Source organism: Paecilomyces variotii (assembly GCF_004022145.1).
Source record: "Paecilomyces variotii strain CBS 101075 chromosome Unknown C8Q69scaffold_14, whole genome shotgun sequence".
In the NCBI taxonomy this organism is placed as follows: Eukaryota; Fungi; Ascomycota; class Eurotiomycetes; order Eurotiales; family Thermoascaceae; genus Paecilomyces; species Paecilomyces variotii.
The window spans coordinates 658,950-676,879 of NW_021167153.1; the positions used below are offsets into that span (position 1 = coordinate 658,950).

The following is a 17,930-nucleotide window of genomic DNA, read 5'->3' on the forward strand; positions in this document are numbered from 1 at the left end:
GAAAATAATAAGGGAGGACTGCTAGATGGGTAGCTTTTTTTTTTTTTTTTTTTTTTTTTTTTTCTTTTCTTCATTTTTTTTTCTCTCGAGGAACAATGTGTGGGAGAGACTGACTGCTGGTGATAATAATAACTACCTATTAACTGGTCGATAGTTATTATTATTATTATTATTATTCACCACGATCGGACCGGTGACACCTGAGCCGGCACATCCGTTGCGTTGCCCGTCAGGATCAGTCATCATGCTATGCTGGCTTACGGCATCAGCATCATGCTCTCTCTCTCTCTCTCTCTCTCCAACGCAAGCAGATAGCATCATATACAACAGCTCGTAGAGTTGGTGCCATTGGCCGTAGTACAGCGCAGTCAACCGCGGCCAGAGTAATTCGCGTATCTAGACTACCTAAAGTAGATCGAGCACGAAGCCGGCGCAGTCCAGCGGAATGAATCGCACGATGGCCTTTTCCCACCCCCCGGTCCCCCTCGGCCAGCCACCCCGATGCCTACACGCCGCGACTCCAAACTTGCTGCTGCTACTTCTATGCCTTCGTTCCCACCACCCCCGACTTTTCTCCATCCGAATCCTGCTTACGAGATCATCGTCCCCCCATCACCAGCTTTCTACTAGGTCGTCCTTCTCGCGACATCTCACCTCTTGACTCGGTTGCGGCTGGGATTCCACGTGCGCTGAGCTGGCCTTTCGTCGTTAGGACTTTCGTCCCCCTTTGCCTGTCTTTTTAGTCTGGTGGAATTGGCCGTCTCGTTCCTTCGTCGCCTGTCTGTTGTTTCTCTCGATGCAGCCCGCGCTAGCCCCAGCGCCGCATCCAAGCATGCAGAGCTCTGCTCAGGTAAGCAAGCAAGCAAGCAAGCAAGCAACACCGCTCCGTCATCCTTCAGCTCCCTTCAGCGCGTGCCTCTGTCGCCTCGCTCAGCTGGGCGAGCCAGCGAGGATCAAGACGAGATCCTCGAGCGCAATTCACGATGCTTACGTACCTGGTTTTCACCCGCTGGGGGGGGGCACCCTTGATGACCGATGGGCTAACTGAGGCATCGCAAACAGGATCATGCGGATCAGGGTGAGTAAAATCCCATGCAGGGCCAGCGTTCTGCGCAACTGCTGTGACCGCTTCGTTTCTTCTCCTGTCGTGCTATATATCGTTGTCATCGCGTCAGCCGGTTTCGCGGAGGCGTTTGCGAGCACGAACACGCCTCGCGGTTCTTCCTGCAAGAACACCAACATGACCGAAGCAGCTGTCGCTCCTCCGTCCATTCACTTCGATGCTCATCTCGTCCAGTAAACCCAAAGGAGGGCTTTGCGCTAACTTCAACCAACTACAGTCCTCCATGATCAGCTCCTGGCGGCCCAGCAGCACCTCTCCTCCCACCCCCAGCAGGCGCGGCCGCAGCAGTCCCCAACGCATCCGCAGCACCTGCAGCCTGGCGCACCCGGATCTCGCGACCAGAATAACATCGACCCCGCCATCGCTGGCACGGCCATGCTGAACCCGCCTCCGGAACAGCAGCAGCCCCCTCAGGAGGGGTCCCCGCCCGATGGTCGCAAGGTTTATGGAAAGCGGGAGCTGTCGACGTCGAAGCGTGCGGCGCAGAATCGTGCTGCTCAGGTATGTGGTGGCCGAGAGAGCCCCCTTTCTGGCGCGCAATGTCACTGACTCGAACAGCGAGCTTTCCGCCAACGCAAGGAAGGATACATTCGCAAGTTGGAGGAACAGGTGAAGGAGTACGAAGCTCTGACGGAAAGTTACAAAGCCATCCAAGCGGAGAACTACCAGCTTCGTGAATATATCATCAGCCTACAATCGCGCCTGATCGATTCTCAGAACGAAGTCCCTGAATTGCCAGGAAACATCGATCTCAGTCAGCCTCGTCCGGAGCCTCCGGTTGCCGCGACCGCCAGCGCTCCAGGAGCTGGCCCGTCCTCTTCGGTCCCCGGTCCCGCGCCGCCCCAGCAGCAGGGACAGCCATCCACTGCTGGTACGGCGACAGGAGAAGATCTGAGTTCATTAAACCGCATCGCTGTCGCTGGGCTGGGGATGCGGAAGCACCCTCACGAGGAAGCGGCATATTTGACCAACAACTTCCCGGCCCAGAAGCGTATGCGAAGTGAAGACGGACAGCCTGAGCAACAAACAACAAAGACCGAGCCCAGCCACGGGCTCCCTGTTGCTACTTGAAGAACGGACATGTGCTACCATCTCCGTACGCAGTTTTCTTCTCTCTTCCCATCACATCATCGTGATAAAAACGCAGTCCGTAGACATTGTCGAAATTTGCCTTCGGTGCAATAGCCAGAACCAACGTGCGAACAAGGTCAGGCGGAAGGAGTGTTTCTGCCAGACACCATCTGTAATTTTTTTTTCCTTTTTATCTTTTTTCTCGGTGTATTCGGCGTGACGGCTCGATGGCTCTGTTTTAGCCCGTTGGTGGTATGGTGTTGGTTTGTCTGTACTTCGGTTATAATTTCTCCCACCCTTTGTTTTGATTTGGCACCCTAATTCAGCTGTTGTACCTGTACTATCTCCAGCTGGGGTCGATGAGCAGAACATATCTCGCCGCTGTATTCTCGCTCGGACAGTCCAATATGTACTATGCATGGAGCGAGTTGCCTCTAAACGTCGTATCTCTACTTTCGAAAACAGCGTAAATTTAGCGTGCTGCCTCTTTCCACTTGGGCGTTCGTTCCGTGGAAATAGATAGCTATTAACTATTAAATTTATTACGTGAACTTGCATAAGCACCATCTCTAATGCTACGAGGAGTGCATCACTTGCCCGAGCAACAGTATATGATACAGGCTTTAGCAATACGAGCTGCGCCTCTCTTTCATCCCTAGAGAGCTTAAGTTCTGCGTTGAAGGAGAGAGAGAGGAGAGGCCATGGGCTAGTCACATGATGATCGCTATATGGACCTTGGCATTTCTTGTACAGTCGTGAATCGCAGCTCCGAGAGCTCCATCTATGCCGTTTGAGCACGGAAGATCTCTCGGTATCTGGCATGGGTTCCTTGCTGGCTTCCTCATCTCTCGCGCCGTGGAGTTAACTGAAGTTCTCCACCTCAATGGCCACTCCGTTACACAATACTGGTGGCTCGCCGTCGCCCCCAGCAGGGTACATGCGACAGCGTTCTCGAAGAGCCTGTTTTCCATGTAGGCAACGGAAGCGGAAATGTGATGGCCGACTGCCCTGCTTGACTTGTACAGGCTATGGCTATGAGTGTCGGTACAGTGACGATGGTGAACGGAAAATCCCCAAAAGAACCGCCTTGGACGATGTTCTCATGCCGGAGCCAGTCCACAAGGCGCCGCGTCTGCCTCAGCCCAGCACACATTCCAAGGTCAAGAGTGCTCACCATGGCATCCTCGACCCGAACAAATGGCGGTATATGAGCAGTGATTCCGCCATTGCATTTCCTAGAGTTGTTGGGCTGGATTTGCAGTCTGCTAATCCGCCGCGTTTACATTCTTTCGCATACAATACTGGCTTACGATCTGAACCTGGCTGTACAGTCAAATTTCAATTCGTCGATCTCATAGCATGGACTCAAGTCCGGGAGCTAATCGATATTTATGCTTCCACGATCCACCCCATATTTGGATTTCTGGATGTGGAGCGCCTTTATCGTCGATGCGAGGACCATTGGAACGGCAAGTCTCAAGGGCCAGGCCTTGAGGCCCTGATCAGCGGCATCATCGGGTTGGCGTCTCTATTTTCTGGCCTGCTGGCCACGGATGTGGAGATGCGAATTGTCCTGCACGCTAAAGAGCTCTTGGAAGATCCGTCACATAGTCGCTTTCCTTCCATTGAGCAAGTGGGTGCGTGGATACTGCGGACAATCTATATCCGGGCTACGAGCAGGCCCCATGTCTCCTGGCTATCAAGTTGCACTACCATGCATCTTGTTGAGGCGACTAGTTTGCACCGAGAAATGGACCAGGTCGTTCTGATGAGCGATTCTCGTCAAGGGTATCTGCAGGAGCAGTCTGACGTCCGGGAGCGGACCGCCATGATCGCACATTGTCTGAATGCTATAATTTCGTACGACTACGGGCGATCAGCTGTGTATATTGGACCCTTGTCATTTAACAAGATTGTTCCTCGAGATGGAGATTTCTCGCTCCATCTCTACGGTCTGGTTCGCGGCCTTCCCCGTGATGACATACATGCCGATCCTACTGCGAGGAAGTCAGAGCTGATTGCCGCTCTCAATTATCTTCTGGATGCCCCCACAGGGCATGACTTTGTCACCATCACACGAGCAGAGCTGTGCTTCTGCGTATACCGCAGACTACGTCTCCTCGACAACGGCCTGAAACAGGAACAGATCGAGCAAGTTATCGCGGCTGGTACCGCTGCCCTACCTGCTGCGCGTCGATTGATGGCGTCGAACCACCCCTGGTGGAACGTGATGAGCACGATCTTCCAGTTTGTCTGCGTTTTGCTGGCTATCGATACAACCGAGAGTATTGCCAGTGTTCCGGATGTCATGGAGACTCTCGAGATAATTACAACTCGTCTTGACACGCATCTGGCCAAGGAGGCGGCCCATACTGCAAGAATCCTTGTCTGTGCATCGCTAGAAAAGAAGAGAAAGGGAATCGCCATCCTTGAGCGCATCGCGGGGACCCCGGACGTCGGAGACGATGCCAGTAATGCTGAAAAGCGGTGGATGTTCGACGAGACAGACTGGGATTCGTTTCTGCAGCCACCTCCGGCAACCCAATTTCTTGACATCGACTTTCACTTACAGATGTGACAGGGTTGCTACATTGACGATGGCCTTTTGTTGAAAGAAACGCTTGACAAATTGCATCTTGCAAGACATGCTTCTCAGATGATTCCTAGAAGACCCGGGCATCGTTTGGAAAAGGAGGACATTACGGTCAATAGTCTAGCATTAGCACGAGCACTGCCAAGACCAGAGGAAACTGAAGATGCGCGGTAGACTTGACGACGTCGAGGCTCGAGTCCTGGGTGACTGATATGCATGAACTGGATATCCCAACTGCAAGTGTCGTCTGAATTCGGCGTTTTACAATAATCTTTCTCTTTAATAGTCAGTTGAGTTAAGTTAGACGAATCGGGACGTGTATGACTAAGCCGACTGAGCGGACGAGCCCGCGGATGGCCCGGAATCAAAGACAAGGAGAGAAAGACCAAGCCTCATCTTGTCTTCGTGGCATTGTTGCCTGTAACTAATTGCTGAGGATGATGAAAAAGCCCGAGTCGCGATGTCGGCCAGTCCGCCTCCTCCGTATAGCGCTGATCCTCCAGAACGCTTCCAGATCAGGCGGAAGCCCGTCCTGACGTCCCCCGCTGTCCTAGCATCTCCAGCGCAGCCGGAGCGGCCCCGTCTGAACAACGGCGATTCCGCCAGTTCAGGCCCACGCGAGATCTTTCCAGGGAGAATCCTGGACTCTCACTCTCCGCTCTATGCAAGCCCGGTACAAAGTCGTGTCTCTACCGGCCTGCGACCCTCTTCCGCAGGCGCGAGCTCGAACGCTGGCCGTAGCGCAGTCTCATGTCCGCCTCCTGGAGCGGAGTCATCGACGGCGCTATCATTTGCCCAAAAGGCATATCAGGAAGCATGTCACTTCGCCGGGGGTCTCATCCATCATCCTACGGAGAGTACAAAGCACTTTACAATTCTACGACACTCCCATGGCATAGTATTCTATCAGGGAAGCAGTACTTCCCTCGCCATCTCGATCTTTTCCGACGTTGCACTGCCACCTGACCGCACCATTTGGCTCCAGAACAAGGGCTGGACAGGCAAGACGGGAATGCGAGCCAAGGCCTTGTTTGGATTTACTGGGGACTGGCTGGATGTCACCCCCACAACTGCCGTCCGACCGGTGCAGTTGGATCCTAGCGACGAGCGCGCGTGGCAGCGGGATATCGCGAAGTTCCGTAAGAAAGGCCCTAAAGACGTTCGGGAGCGACACCGGCTACGCGAGACGGCTGTGGTACGAATTCCCGTCGAGGCTGGAGATGGGTATTTTCAGTTAGTCCTTTGCCAAGGGGATAAGAAGAAGACCTTGTGCAATAGCCCCGTCTTCCGTGTACTGTCGACATCATTAGATCCGAGTTCGATCAGGGGTGCCAGTCTAAGCACTTTGCCGCTGGAACTGGGTGTGATGGCCTTGAGCTCAACGGCAAGAAGTGCTTTTAGCACAGCGGTCCAACCTGTGACGACAGCGCTGCAGAATACCGTCCAGGGTGCGGTCCAGCGAGCCCTCCCTTCGTCCGCAGACCAGATAGCAGCGTCTGCGCTCCTTGATTTGACTGGAATACAGGACAAAGTAACCTCTGTAGTTGACGGCAATGATGACGACGAGAATGACGACGACCAGGCCAACACATCTCTAACCACTGGTGGAGGACTGCCGGATGTCTCACGGGGTCCGCAGCCACCGTTTCCGCTCTACTTTGTTGCTCGCTGTGAAGGCCCTACCATGAACCAAATCCAGTTTCCGAGTGGCCTGGCGATGAACCTCAGCGGTCTATCGGATTTACTCGCTCGAAGACTATACGGTCACTACTTCGGTTGGGTCCGCATTCTTCGCAAGTCCGAGAAGGAGAAAGCTGCAGGAGGCACCTGGTATCAAGCTTTGATCAGCGCGTCGCAAGTGGATGTTTCGCAACTGGATCGTGTAAATGTGGCCCGTGTTATAAAGAAGCGATTCACTCTTCGCCCAGTTGTCGATAGTGGAGATATCCCATTTTCAGGTGAGAAGCTCGAAGTGCAGGTGATGGGATTCATTCGTCCGGACGAGCCAGTCAAGCTGCCCGCCGCGGAGAAAGGAACGAACATTAGTGATCAAGAATCCTTTGATGCTGCGCTTCTTAAGGAAGCCTCAGACATTTCTATTGCACAGCACGCTCTAGGCCATCCTGCTTGGAGCCCTGAAGTACTCTTCCGCGGTAGCAGTCAGGAAGAGAGACTTGGTTGGCTTGATAGAGCCAAGAATGGTTTTGTGTCCACAAAGACGACAGTAGAAAGGCATATAGAGCGAGTTCCCCTGCGCAGACTCGGTGTTCGCGTTGGGACAGATGAGTTGAAAGACAAGGCCGTGGCAGCAAATGGTTTCTATGTCCCCAGGTGACAAATCGTTCCATTGGAGACGGGTCTGTCATTTTTTGTTCCATTAATCTTCTATCATGTGTGTATAGTCTTCTCTTAATGTAATTTTGTTTAATACTACACCTATCTACTGTCGAATCCTGATGCACGAAAGCATGGCTCTTTATATGAATACCAAGAGATAAAGCTCGTATGAAAAGGGTTCATAAATGCTGTGCAAGTAGGGGGGAAGAGTGATATCAAGAAGTCTAGGTTCCTCTAATGCTAAAGATGTCGCTACATACATAAGGTCATGTGACCTATATTATATGCCTTTATACCAGATCTAGTATAGCAGGATCCCCCTCTAGAAAAGACCTATCCTAGGGCTTAGCAATAATATAAAAAATCTTAATATAAGAAAATACTAATATAAATACTAGAATATTAATATAAAAACTATTTCTCTTTAGTAAGTATTTAGCAAATCTCCTCTAAGACCTATATAATCCTATTATCTAAAATTATATTTATTATATCTATTAAATTAAGTATTTCTAAAAAAATTAATATTAGTATATAGCGGGCTATATTATCTACTATTATTAATAATTAATATGCCTAATCTCTTAAATTATAAATATGCTGCTAATAATAGATCTCTATATCTTATATTATATTTAGTATAGGGAAGTTATTATTTCCTATATTAATACTTTAATTAAATAATATAAGATAATATTATACTTAACTACCTCTTAGTAATATAGTCTTCTTAATAATTATTATAGGTTTTATAAGAAGCTTCTTTAAAATTCTTATATTTATTATACCCTATTTTATTCTTATATCTATAGATATTTATTATTATGTTATTATATTTATAGTTATTATATTATCTTTAGGTATATAGTTATTAATTATAATAGTTATATTATTGCTATCCTTATTATTATCTATCTCTATATTATTATTTTATACCTAATATTATAATAGTAATATAATATACTTCTTAATTAGCATTTTATAATTAGCTAATATATCTTAGTTAATCCTAGGTCTAATATTATAGCAATTATATTATTTATTATCTTATTCTATTTAATACTATATAAAATTATCTAGTTAATATATATATTTATTACTTATCTTTAAGATAGATAGTAGTTTATATATTAAAGCTAATATCTTTTATTATACTTTATAGGGGACCTTATACTTATTAAATTAAAAGATTAATATTTCTTAGATTATATAAATACTCTTATCTATTATCTATAGGCTATAATAATATAGAGAAAAGCTGTAAAATATATAATAATAATTATACTTAGGGTAATATACCTTATTACTATATTAAAGCTATATTATAGGACCTATTAATATATAAAAATAGTAGATATACTCTTAAGTATTAAAATCTGCTAATTATTTTACTGCCCTTTTTATTATAAAGACTATTTTAATAATTATATAGACCTAGGCATTATATAGCTTTACATACTATAATAAATAGCTATATATATCTAGGTCCTAAACTATATTAACTAGGCTTTATATATTAAATATTACTATATCTATATATCCTAGCTTTAGATATAATTTCTCTCTAGATTTATCTTTATTTTACTATATATTAGGAATAATAATACTTTTTATTATACTTAATATATTAAGTTATTAAATAAATATATTATAATAACTAATACTAATAATATTAATAATTAATTATAAAACACAATATATTAAAGAGATAGAGTATAAGTTAAGGCATAAGTTAAAGAAATAAAATTATAATATATAAAGAAGTATAATTATAATATAATATATAAGTTAAAAAAATAAGGCATAAGCTAAGAATATTAATATTTAAGATAAAATAACTAGTATTAATTATATAAGATTAGTAATATTTAGAGCTATACCTTAAAAGATAAAATTATTATAAAAATTAGTAAGGTATAAGTATAATAGCTATTTTACTTAAATAATAGTTTAAATAAGTAAATCTATTAGTTCTTAAAGTAGTTTTATCTTACTTCTAAATATAATTTACTTAGTATTTATTTTATATTACCTATTAAAATCTCTATAATAGTTCTAAAATATTCTCCTTAAGATTAATAATAGGTTCCTATATCTTATTACTGTCTTTCTATTTTATTAAATACTAGTCCCTTATTTAGTAAAGAATATAATAAATTTTATATTCTTTATAATCTTATATTATAATTAAAGCTAATAACTATATTATCCTTTAATAAGTATTAGTATAGGCTTACTCTAAATAGATAACTAATATTATAGGATAAATATCCTAGTCTTTTAGAAGATTTAACTTATAAGCTAATTGTTTAATATAGTATTTAATCTTAAATAAACCTTTTATTACTAGCGATAACTTTAATAATTATAATATTATATACCCTATCTTTTTAAGATATTTAGTTAAGTAAATATAAATATTATTATATAATAATAGCAGCTTATAGGCGGCATTAAATATTAAGGCTATTTTTACTTGCGCAAGATCTATAGTATTTAATATAGCAGTATAAATCTATTTCTATATAGTAATAAAGTTATTATTAATATTAGTTAGACCTAATAAAATATAAGGATAAATACTATATAGGATCTTAAATAATAATATCTTAGTAAACTTATTAGACAGCATATTATTAGCCTATTTAATATTAGGTAGTATTATAGCCTAAACTGCCTTATATTGCTTAATTAAAAGATAGTATAATATTATCTCTATTATAGCATTAATTCTTTCTAATTAATTATTAATACTAGAATAATATACTGTAGTTATTTTAAGCTTTATATAATATATCTTAAATATCTCCTGCTAAAAGGCGCTTATAAACTATATATCTTAATTAGAAATAATAGCTTTAAATAAATTCTAATCCTTAATAACTATAGCAAATAATACCTATATTTATTTTATTATACTCTATAACTTATAACCTAAGATAAATTATATATACTATAAGAATTTATCTGTTATAATTAGGATAATATTATATCCTTAACTTTTAAGTAGTTCTATAATAAAATCTATAGCCTAGATTTTAAGTAATACTAATAATATAAGAATAGGTTAATATAAACTATATTCCTTATATATATAGCGCTTTACTACTTAATATACTAGGTATAATAAGATATAATCTACTAGCTCTATATATTCTTTAGGAAGGAAGAAGTTATCTTTTAATAAAGAATAACTCTATTTAAGGCCTAAATAGCCTAAGCTATTATATATAATTTTAAATACTTCCTTATATAATATATAGGGAATATATAGATAATATAGTTCCTTTTATATATTATATAATATGCTATTCTTTATAGAAAATAAATAATATAAAGTATTATCTAATACTGCTAATTATTTATTAATCTTCTATATAATAGTATAAAATATAATATCTTTAATAATATTCTCCTTAATATATTCTATAAGGCTATTATCTAGCCCTAATAATATTATAATAAATATAACTATTTCTATAAATATATTTATTGCATCTATAAGAACTTAGTATAATATTTATTGCTTATCTTATATAGGATCCTTATAGCTAAAAATATAAAATAGCCTATTAATATTAGAGTAAACACACCCTTTATAATATTTAATAATTATATAAAAAAGAAATCTAGCTAAATAAAGCGCTTAATTATTAAGTCTATAATTCTATTATATTAGATTCTATCTTTAAAGAGTATTTATTAATATAGTATAATCTATTACTATTATAAATAGTCCTAAATTAAAATATTAAAATAGCTTAAATAATACTTAAACTAGTATATTATATTCTAATTCTATAGACTAATAATTTTATTTAGCTTTAATAAGCTCCTTTAATAAAAACAAGACTAGATATTTAATATTATTATCTTCTATCTAGTATACTATAGCGCTATAGCCTTATTTCTTATTTTTATTAATATAGAGTAGGAATAGTTTAATAAAATCTAGGTATATTAATATAGGAGCTAATATAATATAATTTTTTAAAAGCTATTATATATATTTAGCTTCCTTTATTATATCTAGTATTCTCTTAATTACTGCCTTAGCTATAAATTATTAATATATTTGCTTACTCTTTAGAGATCCTATAAAATCTCTTATTTTAAGTATATTAAATAGCCTTATAATTATTAAAAAATATAGAATAAACTTTTAATAATAACTTATAAAGGCTAGCTTTATTTTAAATTACTGCAGTATTATAGGGAATATTATTTAATATATAGCTTATATCTTTTCTTTCTAAATAGTTATACTAAGATAAGATATATAATATTTTAACATTAATATTAAAGAGTATATAAAGTAATATTTTACTATAGATAGAGAAATACTTAATCTCTTTAATATAGTAAATACCTTATTAAGATATTATAAGTACTATTCTTTTAACTAGCTATATATAATAATATTATTAATATATACTAGAATAAAATCCTATAGATATTATAATAATAATCTTTCTATATAATATTAGAAAAAGCCTAGAGTTATTAATAGGCCTATTAATATTATTATTAATTACTTAAGGCCCCTATAAGAGATAATAAATATTATTTTCTAATAATTAGATAGTTATACTAACTATTAAAAGAATTTCTTAATAATATTAAATAATAAAAATATAGTAGCGCCCCTATATTTAGTAAGAATATTATCTTATTTTGGCAATAAATATATATTTAGAATAAGTTTTTTATTAATATATTATAGGTTAATAACTATTTATAGCTTATTCTTATTTTATATAATAAATGCTAGTAATATAGCTAGCGCCTTCTATATTAAAGAGATATATTTTACCCGCTCTTTAATAATTAATAAATTAAGAATAAAGTCTATAGCTTTATAATCTCTTAAGAAGAGATAAAATAGTGCTTATTTTACCCCTTTAATATTATTTTTATCGCAGAAATATACTGGTATATTAACCTTATTATTAAATATACTAAGGCCTTTATAAAAAAGATTAGTATATTTATTTAAAATACTGCGCACCTATAATTTATATTCCTTGCCTTATATTAATAATATATCTGCTTATTCTACTATAGCACTAGTATTATTTATATTAGTTATCTTAATATTTACCGCTATTAGTATAAGATAATTAATATTACTTATTAATTGCATTATACCTATTATTAAGATAAATACTTAAGATAAAGATATAGCTAAGGAGTTAACTAGTCCTTATCTATATAGGATAATCTCCTATATTTATATATAATAATCTTATTTTATTATAATAGACTAAGGCTACTAATAAATTATTCTATATACTTAAATTATTATTTTTCTATAGAATAGGTATTATTTAATATAAATATACCCCTAATATAAGATACTAATAGATATTAATTATATATCTCTAAGCAGGCTAAACTATAACTATTTTTATTATATAAATTATTTATTTCTTCTATAATAGTTATTTATAAGATCTATTTTATAAAGACTTTACTAGTATTTAATATCTGCTAATAATAGCCTGCTATCTAGGTAAGTTAAAGATTATTTTATTTTTAATAAAGATACTAGTATCTACTATTATATTATAGGCTAAGATAAGAATAATATAATAATATTTAGTAAATAAAGTTATCTTACTATTATTAGTAAGCAATATAATTATAATATTAAGTTAATAAGTAGAATTTATCTCTTAGTTACTAATTTTTTTTAAAACCTTTATATATGCTGCTAAAATAATATCTAAAAAATATTTATTATAATAAGCTTATAAAATATATAAAATATTTAACCCTATATTTAAGCATATAGTTAAGTTCTCTCTATTATAGATAAAATCTGCTTATAAATATTTATACTGCTCTTAGGCCTATATAAGGGCTAAAGGCTATCTTTCTATAAATTATAATACCTCCTTATCTCTAATTTTTTTTAGTTTTCCTTATTAATAAGAATAGCTTTAAAAGCCTTTAAGATTTCTAGATTCTTAGTATTTATATTATTATCTAATATTATAGCTATATAAATATAAGCGTCTTTTTATATAAGATAGTTATTATCCTAATACTAAGCTCTATAATAATAATATAGATATAATAATAATTATTTTTTATAGGGTTATTATAGTGAATATAATAATTAAATATTTTTACCCTTATCTTTAAATACTGTTGTAGGAAGACATGTTAAGACTCAGCATAGAGTCTTTGAGCAAGTAGGTATTGAGAAGGAAAAGAAGGGGATTCGGCTTCGGAGCTCAGAGTAGAGCTAAAAGAGAAGCTCTGGCTGTGGACTAACATAATAAACCAATAATAATCTAATGCTGAACTAATACTGAACAATAATAGAAAGGAAAAGCTGATTATTTTATTTTAAATAATTAAAAGATATTATCTCCCTCTTCTCTTGCTTTACTTATAGACCTTTTAAAGACTTTAAGTAAAAGCATATAATCTTTTAATTAATTATATTCTTTATACCGATCCTCCCTATTATATAGCCTCCCCTCCTCTGAGAGCAGATGCCCCTGTCTGTCTTCTTTAGTTATCACAGTCTACCCTATCTCCTCTTTTTAATACTATGAATTGTTCCTAAAGCAGGAATGCTCCAGTTTCCGGTATTATATATATCTTAAAACCCCTAACTTATAAAGCTGAGTTCCTTTCCTCCGCAGATAATCTCAAACTAATAATATATCTTATTTTAGTATAAAATATAGCTTTACTTTAACTTCTAAGCAATCCCAGTTTAGCTGACTAAATATCGCTCTATCTATAACTATAACTCTATTCACCTAGATATTAAAAGGCCCAGATCCTCCTTAATTAGATCTTATCTTATCTTGCTCCCTATAATTAAAACAGCAGATATTATTAAGATCTGTTTCTTAATTCTCTAATACTAGCTGACGCAAATTGCTGATAAAGGTTACTTCTCCCTGCCTAAGTGCAATGTCTTTTGGGCCCATAGTTTCCTCAGACTTATCTCTGGCAATTAGTCCAGTCCCTAGGGTTGTAAAGCTCCAGCCTATTCCTCCCTTGGGGATGGCAGTCTCTGTATTTAATGCTCTTGGCTTATATCCCCTAAGATACCAGACCTGCAGCCTATATTTGCTGTAACTATGTAGCGCTAACCAGATTAAATAGATCTAGATATCTTGTATAATAATCTTTTAGAGAATACTTTTAGATAAGTTCTTAAGCCCTATTAATCCTTCACCCTCCTTCTTATAATAAAGGGCTGCTTTCGCTTCTGTAGTGGTATATTATAGCATCCCTTTAGCTAGTTTCCCTTCAAAGGGCATGATCTGGAAAACCCTATTCGCTTCCTAACGGTTAAAGTCCTCCCTTATTGCGATACCTAACTGGATATATTAGTCCCGTATCTTATTCAGGGTGAAGTCTTCTTTGCTTAGGTCGAAATATTTTCCGTCCCTATATTTGGATTTGGGATACTCTTTAGCCCTATATAGGTTGTCTCGGGCTTCACAATATAAGCTGCTAGGTATATTACTGGAAGTATCTGTATCAATCAACCCAAGATCTCTGAATGGTCAAACTATCCCTAATGCTGGGGATTTCTTGGGGAGAAGGTTTTCGGATAAGGATTCTTTAATTTTTATATTATCTCTATCTTCTATACTTTCAGGACTTCTTAGAATGGGACTCTTTATTCTTTCTTTAATCTGGCTGTTGCTGGGTATGCCTGGCATCTGCTCGGCCTCTATATCATTTTTGAACTGTATAGTTCTGGCGTTCTACATATCTTTCAGGTGCCTGGTTTCTTTCTTAATAAAAGGATCTTTCAGGTTTACCGCAGAAAAGGAGGTCTTCATATTAATTTCTAAAACTCTGCTAAGAGGTTCTATTGCTTATTCATTTTTAGAGGTTTTACTTATAGACCGTTCAGTTTCTTCAAGCGAACTTCTATAAGAATAGGTTATTATTCTGAATAGTCCCTTCTTTTACTGCTTTACTACCGCCAGCTTTATATTTCTGACTGCTTTTAATACTCCTCTAGCTTCTTTCCTAGACATGTCCTCCCTTATACTAATTATATTGGCCAATAATTATATATGAGGCTTGCAGATTAAGTCAATCTTCCTAGAATTAACCCATTATAAAACTTCTCCGACCTCCTCAGCGCTTATATTCAGTCTACTTAGCCAGGACTATACTTTAGTTTCCCCCTTATCCAGGCAGCAATAATCCTTAAGGTTAGTGTTAAGTCTCTATCCCTATTAAAACTATTTCCAGTAGTCCGCACTAGTATTCCAGGATTTGAGATTATTGTCACCATCTATAAGTGTTTTCAACCTTTTTCTAAGGATATTATCTTTTGTACTCTTTAATCCCATTGCGCTTTGCACTTCTTTAATATAAACTTAGCATATAGCGGCGGGTTTAATCCTTTCTTCCCTTAAAAGTTCTAGTATTTCTTTACCTTCTAGATTAATAATGGCCTTTTCTATTAATATAGATATGCCAATCTTATATTTATATCCTTTTTCTGGCCGTTTCCCCTTATCTTAAGTCTTAAGCTTTTTTTCCCCTTTTGGCTTCTTAGGACTTTTAATCCTTTTTTTCCCTTTTTCCTTCTCCTCTATGCTTTCCTCTCCTTTATTTAATATTAAATCTATTAATAAGCTCTTATCTAAATCTTCTATCTAATATTCTTCTTTTTCTCCTATAATCTCCTCTAGAAGATTATTCTCCCCTACTCTTATTTCAACCTCTTACAGCTCTTTATTAGTAGGCTTTTAAGGAATTGGTCCTTCTCCGCTGAGGGCTTTTTTTAAAATATCTTTTGCCTTTCTAATATTAGTTAGTTAAAGGCTCTTTTTAGTTAGTATTCCTTATCTCCCAATATTATAAAGTCTGTTAACCTGTGCTCTTGCCAGATATACAGCTACTATTCTCCAGTCTCTAATACTAGAAGCTAATCCTCCTATAGCTATTAAGGTCTGGTATAACTTTCTAATAATTGATAAGACTTGGTCTATAGTCTCCTAGCTCTATTTCTCTATGGCTTTGCAATAACCTTTATTAGCATATTTATAGTTCTTTTCTGCTCATATTTTTAATTCTTTTAGCTCGTCAACAGCCAGTACTTCTTTTTTTCTTGCTTTTTCTAATAGCTCCTATTAATTCAGAAAATCATAAAAATTACTGGCTGCTTTATTATATCTGCTTTAAAAATTTAAAATAATTACTGCTATATTGCTTATAAACTAAATCTTCTCTTCTTTATTATTGGCCTTATTTATTATCTCCTTTATAAGCTTACAAATTTCGCTAATTGTAATATATATATATATTCTAAGTTAAAGAGCTTTGTCCTGACAAACAACATTTTGTATTTCTAATATGTTTTTTTTTATTTTTAATGTGTATCTTCGCAGAGCGACTTTTTAAAATGGTTTTTAAGTGAAAAGATATATTTAAAAGGTAAGATAGGGTTAAGTTTAGCTTAATTTGGTCTCCAGTCACTTCCGCTATAGTATTATATAATATAAAAAATAAGGTTTTTATAATAAGGTGAGGATTCTTTATTTATTGCTTATATTCTTTATCTAATATTTTCTATTTTTAGCTTTGTTTATAGACTTTTTTAAGATATTTAAGCCAATATCACATATTTTTCAGTTATCTCTCTTTTTCTTCTTTCTTAATTATTATTAGGCATCTTTGAATCCTTCCCCTCCCCTAAAAAAGACGCCCTTATCTTAAGTTCACCCTCCTTCTCTTCCTATTATAGCACTAATATTTATTTTACTATTATTCTTCTATTTCTTCTCCTTTTAAACTGGCTCCTTATCTTACTTTACTGCCAGCTTTCTACTTCCCTCCTTTTAAGCTAATATTTTTAGAAGGAGGATATTAGAACTATAACTATATATTCCGATCCAGGTAATATCTAGTCCACATTATTATTATTATTACTCAGTTGCTGATTTTCTTGCTCAGGTACTATATTATTACTTATAGTTAGTATTTTATTTTAATCCTCTTATAGATAGTAGCCTTTTAAGTAATTCCTATAAATCGGGTCCTTAAAAGATATGCTATCTAACTCCTTAAGCTTATAAGATCCTTTCCTAAGGACTTCTTTAATCCTATATGGTCTGAGCCAGCAGTATACCAGTTTTGCAGAGTAAGATATCTTGAGCTTTATATTATAAAGCAGAATAAGCTATCCTTCTATTAGTTATTCTTCGCAAAGCTGTTTCTTATTGTCAAAAACTTCCTTGCCAGCTTCTCTTATGCATTAAACGCGAAGTCGGGCCTCTTCTATATCCTAATCTCGGAGCTCTATCTATTATACGCGAAGGAGTAGAAGATCTTCTATAATCCTAACCTTATCCCATGCTAAAATCTTTTAGATGGACACTTCTAGTTTGATTGGCAGTACAGCATTATATCTTATAATTGCTCTGAATAGTGTTAAGCCTATAGAAGTCTTAACTATATTCTTATCTGCCCAGATTACTGCCGATAGATAGTTTATCTAATTTATTCTTATTCCTTTTGCAAGTTTTCTGATACTACGTATAAAGGACTTATATATGACTTTAACTGCTTTGTTTGCTTACAAGTTATATAGCGAGACTTTAATATAGTTAATCTTATATTTCTGTACTAATATGTTAACTACAGCTTTATTCTCCAGTCCTTTATTATTAATAAGTGTCTCTATTACTCCCTAATAATAAATCTAGTCTTTCTACAAGAATTTAGCAATAGCTCCTAAAGTAGGGCTATTAAAGGCTTTATATTTGACCTAGCCGAAATTATCCCAAAATACAGCAATATAAGTCTTTCTCT

General features: G+C 36.3%; 3 protein-coding genes across 3 annotated transcripts; all 3 read left to right on the forward strand.

Moving 5' to 3' along the window:
* Positions 1–476: 476 nt before the first annotated feature.
* Positions 477–2,636, forward strand: C8Q69DRAFT_108867 (hypothetical protein). The gene is made up of 4 exons (XM_028625097.1): positions 477–850; positions 1,063–1,078; positions 1,341–1,624; positions 1,682–2,636. The coding sequence occupies exons 1-4, from the start codon at positions 797–799 to the stop codon at positions 2,192–2,194; spliced, it is 867 nt and encodes a 288-aa protein (XP_028481907.1). The 5' UTR covers positions 477–796; the 3' UTR covers positions 2,195–2,636.
* A 121-nt stretch (positions 2,637–2,757) lies between these two features.
* C8Q69DRAFT_480368 (C6 zinc finger domain protein) lies at positions 2,758–5,168 on the forward strand. The gene has a single exon (XM_028631522.1). The coding sequence runs from the start codon at positions 3,078–3,080 to the stop codon at positions 4,770–4,772; it is 1,695 nt and encodes a 564-aa protein (XP_028481908.1). The 5' UTR covers positions 2,758–3,077; the 3' UTR covers positions 4,773–5,168.
* Positions 5,169–7,319, forward strand: C8Q69DRAFT_480369 (hypothetical protein). The gene has a single exon (XM_028631523.1). The coding sequence runs from the start codon at positions 5,248–5,250 to the stop codon at positions 7,120–7,122; it is 1,875 nt and encodes a 624-aa protein (XP_028481909.1). The 5' UTR covers positions 5,169–5,247; the 3' UTR covers positions 7,123–7,319.
* The last annotated feature ends 10,611 nt before the right edge of the window (positions 7,320–17,930 follow it).